General features: G+C 36.3%; 1 protein-coding gene across 3 annotated transcripts in view; it reads left to right on the top strand.

Moving 5' to 3' along the window:
• The window catches only part of SCAPER (S-phase cyclin A associated protein in the ER), a 389,138-nt gene that overhangs the window by 126,443 nt on the left and 250,692 nt on the right, over nucleotides 1–12,003 (top strand). For all 3 annotated transcript variants that reach the window (XM_040257316.1, XM_040257318.1, XM_040257317.1), the window contains exons 17-20: nucleotides 1,025–1,167; nucleotides 5,899–5,980; nucleotides 7,394–7,546; nucleotides 8,123–8,230. In XM_040257316.1, the coding sequence (XP_040113250.1) occupies nucleotides 1,025–1,167; nucleotides 5,899–5,980; nucleotides 7,394–7,546; nucleotides 8,123–8,230 (486 nt within the window). The remainder of the gene's footprint in view (nucleotides 1–1,024; nucleotides 1,168–5,898; nucleotides 5,981–7,393; nucleotides 7,547–8,122; nucleotides 8,231–12,003) is intronic.

Genomic DNA, 12,003 nt, shown 5'->3' on the forward strand with positions numbered 1-12,003 from the left:
TGTGTGTGTGTACAGTTGCTCAGTCATGTCTGACTCTTTGCAAGTACCCCATGGACTGTAACCCATCAGGCTTCTCTGTCTATGGGATTATCCCCTTAAGAATACTAGAGTGTGGGGCTTCCCTGGTGGCGCAGAGGTTAAAGCATCTGCCTGCAGTGTGGGAGACCTGGGTTCGATCCCTGGGTTGGGAAGATCCCCTGGAGAAGGAAATGGCAACCCACTCCAGTATTCTTGCCTGGAGAATCCCATGGATGGAGGAGCTTGGTGGGCTACAGTCCATGGGTCGCAAGAATACTAGAGTGGGTTGTCATTTCCTCCTCCAGGGGATCTTCCCCACCCAGAGATTAAACCCATATCTCCTGTGGCTGCTACCTTGGCAGGCAGATTCTTTACCACTGAGCCACCTGGGAGGCCTGGCTACAAGCTTTTCTTCAGTTAAGAAGAAAGCTTAGTTCAGAAATAAATTCTGTTAATTATGCTTTCTTCATCATATTCTGTTATTTCTACAACCATCTAAACACAAGGGTTTAGAAGTGATTAAACATAAAATATTTATCAGATTCTCACAGAATATAAATAACATAATATCTACTAAAATAACATTATTCTTTTTTTATTAATTTATTTTAATTGAAGGATAATTACAGTATTGTGATGGTTTTTTCCACCCCCCCCCCCCACCTCCATCCCCACCCCATCCCTCTGTGTTGTCTCAGAGCACTGACTTTGAGTGCTCTGCTTCATGTATTGAATTTGCACCGGACATCTATTTTACATATGGTAATAAACATGTTTCAGTGCTTAAAATAGCATTTATTCTTATAGTTATTTGTAGCACTGATAAATGACGTGTGAAAGCCAGATGTTACTGATACTTGATTTTTGTTTAAATTCTGAGAAACATAATGACAAGTCAGGTATTTGTCTGTCTTGAATATATAAGTCTATGTCCAAGCTATGTCACCTTTAATCATCTTCATCTTACACATAATTCTAACATCTTTTAAAACACTTCTGATACTAGGAACGTAAGAGAGCTCTAGAAGCAGAACGGCAGGCCCGTGTAGAAGAATTGTTAATGAAGAGGAAAGAACAAGAAGCCCGAATTGAACAACAGAGGCAAGAAAAGGAAAAAGCCCGCGAAGATGCAGCCCGGGAAAGAGCTAGGTACTTCATTTGCTATCTTGATGTTTGGTCCTGATGAACATTTTGTAGTGAGTGTATATTCAGATCAAATTTTGAAGCTATTTACTATCATGTAGATTTTTTAGAAATAGTCACATATACAGAAATGTTTTACTGAATTTTGATTTCCAGGAATTAAGACACTACTTAAAATGGAAACCTTTTGAACATTCTGTTGGATGGGAAACTTGAGGTTTCAAGATATTTTCAGTTGTAAGAAATAGAATTTGATACTAGCTAACTTAAGTATTGGGAGGAAAAGTGACAGGAAGTTAGAGGAACAGGTTTGGACTTGGTCAGACATCAAAGGCTAGGTCACAGGAGCTACAGCAGTGGTCCTTTGATGGAAGTAATCCAGTTAGTATGTTGTCTTTCTCATTATAATAAATGACACTTATCCATTCCTACTTTTTAAAATCTCTTGTTTAAGATTCAAAGACCAGGACACTCAAAGCTGGTGCTCTGGGGCAACCCAGAGGGATGGGGTCAGTAGGGGGTGGGAGGGTAGTTCAGGATGGGGAGACATGTGCACCCGTGGGTGATTATGTCAGTGTATGACAAAAACCACCAATATTGTAATGAAATTATCCTCCAATTAAAATAAATTAATTAATTTTAAAAAAGATTCAAAGACCAAAGACAAAGCATTTAATTGGCCAAATTGATTTGTGCTTTTTGATCTTGTTTATGAAATTTTTTAATATCCCGTGTCATAAGATATTCTTCAAAATGTTATGGTTTTCAGTTTGATACACATTTAGGTTTTATATCCTTTTAAGGTAACTTTTAGATATAATATAAAAAGAAAAATCTAAATTTATTCATTTGCCTATGGTACTCATTTGTTGAATGCACCATTTGTTGAAGCACCATTTGTTGAAGAGTCTAGCTTTTAACCATTGAACTGCCTTGCTACCTGTTCATGATCAATTAATCATAGATGGGATAGTTTATTTCTGGACTCTGTCCTTTTCTTTTGATGTCTCTTCTTACTTTAGCACCACACTGTTTTAACTACTGTAACTTTATATCAAGTTTTGAAAACAAGTAATATAAGTACTCCAGTGTTGTTGTCCTCTTTCAAAATTGCTTTCCAAATAGTTTTTTAGGGTGTGTTCACCATTTTCTTAAAAATAAAATGCTTCCAAGCTTTTTTATAGCAACTGCCTTGAATCTATAGATTGTTGTGGGGAGAATTGCCACTTTTATAATACTGTGTATTATATATGAATATGGTGTATGTCTCTGTATCTGCTTTAATTTCTCTCAACAATATTTTGTAGTTTTTAGAAAATAGATCTTGTAATTCATTTCATTTCTTAAATTTAGTTCATTTCTTAAATCTATTAAGTACTCTTTTTTTGAGGTCATTGAAAATGGAATTATTTTATTTCATTTTTGGTAGTATTTTTGCTGTTGTATAGAAATACAATAAATTTTTTATTTATCTTATTTTACAGTTTTTTAATGATCTTGCCCAGTTTTCCTATGAAAACTATTAGTGTTTTCTTTTTTGCTGTTTTTGTTCTTTAGGACATTTTCATAAAGGCTCATGTCATCTGCAAATAGCCCTTGCTTTACTTCTTGCTTTGTAATACAGATGCCTTTAATTTCTATTTTCTTGCCATATTGCACTGGCTAAATCCTTCAGTACTTTGAATATTCTTACTTTTGTTGTTTTTGATGAAAATTCAGCCATTAATCATACTGTTTTGCCACTGTATATGGTGAGGGTTTTTTGGGTTTGTTTTCTTTCTTTTTTACTTTTTTTTTTCACCAGTTTAATTATGATTTGTCTAGCTTGGTTTTCTTCATGATTATCCTACTCTATTACATTAGTGTTTTCATCAAATTTTGAAAGTATTTGGCCACTATTTCTTCAGATATTTAATTGTCATTTCTCTTCAGGTTCTTCTGAATTGTAGCAGTTTCTCAGACTTTCCATGGTTTTGATGACCTTGACAGTTCTGAATAGTGGTCAGGTATTTTGTAGCCTTTTCCTCAATTAGGATTTGTGTGATGTTTTTCTCATGGTTATATCGAGGTTATGATTTTGGGGAGGTGAATGTGAGTTACCATTTTTCAAATGTCAAAAGTTCATGATATCACCTTGTGTTTTCAGTGGTTTTGTTAGTCTTGATCATCTGGCTAAGGTAGTTTTGTTAGATTTCTACACTGTATACTTTAAATTTCTGATATACTATCATCCTTGGGAGCAAGTCACTAGGCACTGGCTAAGCTGAAGAGATGGGGAGTTATTCTCTACCGCCTTGAGAGAAGAATTCCTACATAAATTGTGGGCACTTCTTCTGTACAGGATATTTGTTCTCCTATTTATTAAATTCCTATTTTATATCAATATGTCATTTATACACCAATATTATGGTATGTATTCTCTTACTCAAGTTGGTTCATCCTTGGACGTTGAGAGCTTTTTCATTTGACCCCCATTTGCCTTAGATATACTTCATCATTTCGGTTTTTGAGAATATCCTTACTTCCTGGCACTGAAAGATGCTTCAAATTCATCTTATATTTTCCCTGCTGCACCCCTTCAATCAGCCATTTGTTTAAGGATTCCTAGTTTCTTTTGTTGTAAAGTTTTTTAAAAACTCTTTCTCTATTGAGATTTTCTATCTGTTGAATCATTGTCATGATATTTTTTCCTTAGGTTGGCATACTATCTTTTAATTCTCAATAATGTATTTACAATAGCTGTTATAGTTCTTGTCTACGAAATCCAACCTGAGGCTTCATTCAGAAAAAGCTTCATTTGACTGCTTTTTTCCTAAGCATGGTCTTACTTCTTTGTACATCTCACAGCTTGTGATCGTTTCCTCTCCTGTTCTCTTTGTCTTTGGGAATATTAGCCTTTTCTATCCCTTTCATAATTTATAGACTTTATACAGGAAAAGAGATAAATGTATATTTTCAGTATGCCATAATTAAATTACAGTTCCAATGAAGTGAAAGTGAAAGTCGCTCAGTCGTGTCTGACTCTTTGTGACACTGTGGACTACACAGTCCATGGAACTCTCTAGGCCAGAACACTGGAGTGGGTGGCCGATCCCTTCTCCAGTGGATCTTCCCAACCCAGGAATCAAACTGGGGTCTCCTGAGTTGCAGGCGGATTCTTTACCAACTGAGCTATCGTGAACTGTACAGTCCCTGGGGTCACAAAGATTTGGACACGACTGAGTGACTTTCACTTTCACAATCCCAGAGCTAGTATTTAAACCCATTCCTGGGTCCAGAAGCCTATTAGGTTGGTGCAAAAGTAATTGCAGTTTTGCATTGTTGAACTTTGCCCTTTGATATTGGAATATGGTTATGTTATACATCATTTTAATGCACATTCCTCACTTTATGTTTTTTGCTAATGACTTATTACTTGCTGTTTATTTTATGTTTATTTTAGACCATAGAAATGACATCAGACAAAAAGTAAATTCAAGCAATTTTTTTATTCAAGTGCAAAATAGATTGTAAAGCAGTGGAGACACTTGCAGCATCAACACATTTGTACCAGGAATTGCTTAACAAATGTACAGTGCAGCGGTGGTTCAAGAAGTTTTGCAATGGAGATTGAGAGCCTTGAAGATGAGGAGTGTAGTGGCAAGCTGTCGGAAGTTGACATTGCCCAATTGAGAGACATTGTTGAAGCTGATCCTCTTACAACTACATGAGAAGTTGCTGAAGACTGCAGCATTAACCATTCTATGGTCATTTGGCATTTGAAGCAAATTGGAAAGGTGAAAAAGCTCAATAAGTGGGTGCCTCGTGAAGTGACCAAAAGTAAAAAAAAAAAATGTTGTTTTGAAGTGTCTTCTTGTCTTATTCTGCACCACAGCAGCAAACCATTTCTTGATCAAATTGTGACCTGCAATGAAAAGGGATTTTATTCGATGATAGGCAGTGACCCTCAGTGGTTGGACCGATAAGAAGTTCCAGAGCACTTCCCAAAGCCAGACGTGCACCAAGAAAGGTCATGGTCACTATCTGGTGGTTTGTTGGTGGTCTGGTCCACTCCAGCTTTCTGAATCCCACTGAAACCATTACATCTGAGCAGTATGCTCAGCACACTGATGAGACGACTGAAAACTGCAATGCCTGCAGCTGGCACTGGCCAACAGAAAGGGCCCAGTTCTTCTCCATCCATGGCGACACCTGACTGCATGTCGCACAACCAAAGCTTCAAAAGGTGAACGGATTGGGCAATGAAGTTTAGCCTCCTCTACCATATTCCCCTGACCTCTCGTCAGCTGACTACTTCTTCAAACATCTCAACAACTTTTTGCAGGGTAAACATTTCCACAAACCGAGAATGCAGAAAATGCTCTCCAGGAGTTCGTTGAATCCCAAAGCACAGATTTTTGTACTACAGGAATAAACAAACTTGTTTCTCATTGGCAAAAATGTGTTGATTTTAATGGTTCATATTTTGATTAATAAAGATGGGTTTGAGCCTAGTTATAATTATTTAAAATTGACCGTCCAAAGCCACAATTACTTTTTCATCAACCTAATATTTGTATAACTAACAATGTCTGTTGCTTCCCAAATGTTAGATGTGCAACAATATATCCAAGACTTAGTAGGCACTCTGAAAAAATAATTTTATTTTTGTATTTTTTTGTATTATTGTATTTTTTTAACCTCATGAAATTTGTTACTGTAAACATTGAGTTTATAACTTTTACTGTCTTCTTACAGAGACAGGGAAGAACGATTGGCAGCACTCACAGCTGCTCAACAAGAAGCTATGGAAGAGCTACAGAAAAAAATCCAGCTCAAGGTAGGAATATTGTATATTTTACTTTGACATTTTAGAGCTGTCTTAATGTAGCATGAGATTAATATTTTCTTTTTTAATTAATTGTATAAAAATTGAATTAATTTGTGTTACTAATTTTTGGAGTTATGTGGTGTGTCTATGATCATTTCCAACTCAACTATCTGAAAACAAATTATTTTAATAAGATAAAGCCATTGAGGGAAAATATTTAAAGAATTTTAGCATTTCTTGGTTTTATTAAGTAATTTGTTAATGACTCGAGGACATTACTATTAAAGTTTTAATATTTACAGACCTCTAATAATTTAGAAATAAATTAAAATATTGTTTCAGTGCTTATGAATTGCATAATTATAGCTTGGGAGATGATGATAAGCTGATATTTTCTAGAAAGTCTTTGCCATTGGTAGTTTCTAGCAGTGTGAATATTTTACATTATGTCATAATTATTTACATGGTGGGGTTTCACAAGGGTAGTAAATTCCATAGAATAGAGGATCCTATATTACTGTTTGTAAGGTCCTAGAACTTTATTATTGATTTAAATCTAATGTAGCAAATACTTATTGAATTTGGTGGTAGGCATAGGGATACAGAGAAGAGTAAGACAGGGTTCTAAGTTTCAAGAAACTCATAATCTAGTGTGAGATTGAGATGCTAAGCAGATAATTTCTATATGGATAAAGATAATCATGGAGTGTCATGAAAATACAGAGGAGGAAACACATAAGCTAACATGAAGGATTTCAGAAGTCAGGGAAATAATTTTAGAGGATAATTTCTGAGCTGAATCTTGAAAAAAAGATGAATTGAATAGATAACATGGGTGGGATGGCACCCAGCCATATAAAATGATATGAGCATGAAGTCAAAAGTCTGAAATAGTGTTTTGGGGTTTGTTTATTTTTTGTTTTCTGGGAAGTTGTTGGAGATGATGTAGGTAGAGGTCTGTGTCATGATGGGCCTTTTCTGCTGAGGATAAGCTTGGTCTTTACAGTGGGGCAACATTTCCCATAGTATATTCCACGAAGTGCTTTTCATGTATGTTATGGTCAAAAAGGTGTATAAAATGTTGCTCAGTATAAGCTAGGTTTATTACATCAGTGCAGAATGATAAGCCTAGAGCCAGTAAATAGCTTTAACTCACTATTTTCCAAAGTTATTTGACCACAGAAACTCTTCTGCAAAATGCTTATTAATAACCCAGAGTGTAGTTCCATGGAGTACCCTTTAGAAAATGTTACTATGCATGTAGGAGATGATAAAGGGCTTTATATAAATTCTTATCATCAGCGTCCAATATTGAATTAAGACATTCTATTATTTTAGAAAGTTTAATGGAAATACTGCTTTTTCAAGTTCTCAGTGTAATGAATAAATTTCTATATTTTTACACTTTAATTTCATTTATAGCATGATGAAAGCATTAGAAGACACATGGAACAGATTGAACAAAGAAAAGAAAAAGCTGCTGAGTTAAGCAGTGGACGACATGCAAATACAGATTATGCCCCCAAATTAACCCCTTATGAAAGAAAGAAGCAGTGTTCTCTCTGCAATGTCCTGGTACGTTGTCAGTATCAGTGTTGTGATGAGACGTTACAATTTATTACTTAAGTTTGTTAAACTATGGATATATATTCTCCAGTCTTAAAAGTCATACAAGGCATGTGCTGAGTACCATGAATTTCTTTAATGATTTTTATGCAAAGTAAGTATAGATAGTACAGAAACAGTATCAGCTTTTAGGAGTAGCAGTGCAAAGGACCAAAGCATGCAGTTGCTGCTCAAATGGATGTTTACCTAATGATACTAATGATATTTTAGCCTAATGATACCTAGGTCAATATTTTGGGATATTAGGACCACAAAAGTAAAGCAACATTTTTCAGTGCTGAGACTTGAACCTTTATACTTAGAAGAAATGATACCCTGTTAAGGTTGGCTTTGAAGACATGCCTTTTTTATCATCTGTCTTCTAGAGGAGTCTTAGAATTGTATTCTAAAGAAAACATTTTTAAGACTAACGTATAAATCGTAGAGCGATTGCAAGTTGCATATAATATACTAGATAGAATGTATAATATTTTAAATAAAATATAATTAAATGTTCATTACATTGCTTTTATATTATGCTTTTAGATCTCTTCAGAGGTGTATCTTTTTAGTCACATTAAAGGAAAAAAACACCAGCAAGCTGTGAGAGAAAATAGCAGCATCCAAGGGCGTGAACTTTCAGATGAAGAAGTGGTAAGCTTTACTTTGGTTTACTTACATGTATTTATTGAGTACCTTCTGTATTCTCTTCTACTATGAAGAAATCCATGTTCATGTGTATCTCTATGATTATCTAAAGCTATATTTAGTAACTACTACAATATAATATGAGCTTCCCTGGTAGCTCAGTGGTAAAGAATCTGCCTGTCAATGCAGGAGACGTGGGTTTGATACCTGAGTCGGGAAGATTCCCTGGAGGCAGAAATGGCAACCCTTTCCAGTATTCTTGCCTGGAAAATCCCATGGACAGAAGGAACCTGGCGGGCTATAGTCCGTGGGGTCACAAAGGAGTTGTACATGACTTAGCGACTAAATAACAACATTATAGTATACAAATATCTTTATTTTAGTATACATTTTAATAAGAAACATAGAAATAAGAATTTAATGCTGTTTATATAATTTCAGTGCATAAACGGGTTTATGGATATATACACTACCTTGTGTGAAATAGATAGCTTAGTGGGAACCTGCTATATAGCACTGGAAGCTTAACTTGGTGCTCTGTGATGACCGAGAGGGGTGGGGTGGGGGTCAGGTGGGACAGAGGTTCATGAGGGAGGGGATATATGTATACATATAGTTGATTCACTTCGTTGTACAGCAGAAACTAACACAACATTGTGAAAAAATTATACTCCAATAAAAAAAGAAAAAGATTAATAAAAGGTTTATGATATTTTGATATTTTAATAATTTAAGAGTTGTTCAGTGATACTCTATGTTTCTTAGAAAATAGCTGACAATATAAAAATCATAAAAATTGATAATTTTGTATCAATACAGTACATAGGGATTTTTGGAAATTTGTTATCTACCTATAATTACTGTTAACATGGAATTTAGATTTGTAGAAGTATTTTTATAAATGTTTTAATTCAACTGTTATGGAGATATGGATGATACTGCTAACCTCTTAATTTGTTGGTTCTGTATGTACTAAGCAAATTTCTAAAGGTACCCAACGATGAGAAATTCATGTTTTTCAGGCATCCCTTAAGATATCCAGGAAAGGTTATTATGGTTCTGTGATGCAGTACTTGTGTGTAGGTGCTTAACTTAAAAAGTGAAAATATGTGTTTAACTCTTTTGTTTTAATTATGGTGTATATTAATAGAACACACAGATTCAAAGTATATGACTCAATGAATTTTTACATTTGTTCCACTCATGTCAGCACATAAATTGTTTCTTGAATCCTGGAAGGCTCCCTCGTCCCCTGTCCCAGTTGTGCCCCACCCCCCAAAGGTTAACTAGTCTCCGACTACCCTCAGATAGTCTTACACTGTTCTTGAATTTCCTATAAATGATGTCATACAGGATATACCTTTTGTGCTTGGGCTTCTTTAACTTATCCTTAAATCTGTGAGATTGATCCCTAATGTTTATGTGAAGCTATAGATCATTCTCTTTCTTAGCTTTTTGTCAGTGCCTTCCAGACAAAGACCTTCAGGAGCATGTCTGCAGTTGAGCAGAATTGGGTTTATTGATTTGTTACAAAAAGAGAAAGTGCACACTATGGGAAGTTGTAGAGTTGCTCAATAAGGTGTTGGAACAGACTTATAGGAATTGGGTTTTGCTTAGGTGATTTGGATAGGGGAGAGTATTCAAAGACGTGAGACTTTGCTCTGGATTGGATACTGTCAGGAAGCAGGGGTAATTTTGTGTGTTGTTTTTTTTTTTAATATATTTATTTATTTGGCTGTGTCTGGGTCTCAGTTGTGGCAGGCTGGATCTTCCTGTTGGCTCATGGAATCCTTTGCTGTTGTGCACGGGCTTCTCTCTAGTGGCGGCACGTGGGCTCTAGAGCCCGCAGACTCAGTAGTTGCAGCGCACAGGCTCTCTAGATGTGGTACATGGGCTGAGTAGCTGTGGCACGGGCCTAGGTGGTCCCCAGCAGTTCCCAACGGGCCAGGGACTGAAGCCGTGTCCCCGGCATTGGAAGTTGGACTCTTCAATGTTTGGACTGCCAGGAGTCCCTTTTGGTTAGTTCTTAATAGATCTTACCTATGTAGGAAGAACTGGAAAAGGCAGTGGCACCATACTCCGGTACTCTTGCCTGGAAAATCCCATAGACGGGGGAGCCTGGTAGGCTGCAGTCCATGGGGTCGCAAAGAGTCAGACACAACTGAGTGACTTCACTTTAACTTTTCACTTTCATGCATTGGAGAAGGAAATGGCAACCCACTCCAGTGTTCTTACCTGGAGAATCCCAGGGATGGGGGAGCCTGGTGGGCTGCCGTCTATGGGGTCGCACAGAGTCGGACACGACTGAAGTGACTTAGCAGCAGCAGGTAGGAGGAACAGAGCTGCTGTTTTCTAAGTTTGTGATATGACCAATGTTTGAGGAGAAATTACACCCGGTTAATTTGACTCACTCCTTCTAAGGATTTTTGCCCCTTGAGTTCCAACTATTTTGACAGCTCTAAACCAAATTCTGTCTCCTCAGCTCAGTACGACTGCCACTTTCAGCTTCCACTGTTCTCTCATGCCAAAAGTTGGCATAAACACTTAGGGCATAATCCAGAGTGAATGTGGAGCTCACCTCCTGTGCTTCCCTCCTATTTAGGGATCGTGGTCTCAAGTTCTGGCTGTCTTGGCTGTTTTTAATGCCTTCAAGTAGATCTTTTGTATATTATTTGTAACTTTTGGAGTTCACTGTGCCAGTTCACTGTGGCTGAAATTGGAAGTCTTTAAATGTTTAATTTTTGTATATCCTTTGTTTGACATAATGCTTGTTGCATACTAAGGCATTTAAGAAAAACTTACTGAAATAAGTTGAACTGTAAGGTTATACAGAATGGCTTTAAGTACAAAATAATAAAGGTGAAATAAAAAATGGAACTAATCAACTATTTAGTTTACCAAATATAATTTTTTACCTTTTACTCAAAGTGGGTATTTTAAGTATTATGGAATTTTTTTTTTTTACTTGAATCATTCATGTGCTTGTCCCCATTCTCTGCTTAACTTTGCTGTCATGTGAATGTGTGTTCCACTTTTTAAAAACCCTAAATTGTATCGCTATTAAATTTGTTTTTGGCTCTGCTGGGTCTTCTTTGCTGCATGGGCTTTTCTGTAGTTGCAGTGAGCGAGGGCTCCCCTTTGTTGCAGTGCGCGGCCTTCTCACTGCAGCGGCTTCTCCTGTTGCAGCTTCTGGACTGTAGAGCACAGGCTCATTAGTTGTGGTACACGGGCTAAGTTGCTCCACGCCATGTGAGATCTTCCCAGGCGATGGATCGAATCCATATCTCCTGCATTGGCAGGTGGATTCTTCAACACTGAGCCACCAGGGAAGCCCCATTAATTAGAATTTAGTCTCTTTAAAGAAAATGTTCCACTTATAAAAATTATTTGTAACTAAGTTCTCTTAATAAAAAAGCTAAATATTCTATTTAATCTACCAAAAAATTCTAAAATTTTGTGCAGCACTGCAACTATGTAACCTGAAATCTAAATTTTATGTGTTTTTATCTCATTGAGAAAAATAGAGAAGGAAAGGGATATTTAACTCACGCATTTACTTTGGAAGAAAAATATATAGTATTATATAACTTTTGTAGCTACTAAAGCATAGTTTGATGTTTAGCTGTTGTGGTTTGAGGTTTGATTGAAATATTCATTTTGTGTACTGTTTCAGTTTAGAAGTATTACATTTTCTTTAAGTTTTCACTTCATTCATGTAGTTATTTTTGGTAATAGCCCCTTTTTCCTCAAACCAAGTGTGCATATGAGTTACATGATAT

The sequence above is a fragment of the Oryx dammah genome, unplaced genomic scaffold (assembly GCF_014754425.2).
Source record: "Oryx dammah isolate SB20612 unplaced genomic scaffold, SCBI_Odam_1.1 HiC_scaffold_16, whole genome shotgun sequence".
NCBI lineage: Eukaryota > Metazoa > Chordata > Mammalia > Artiodactyla > Bovidae > Oryx > Oryx dammah.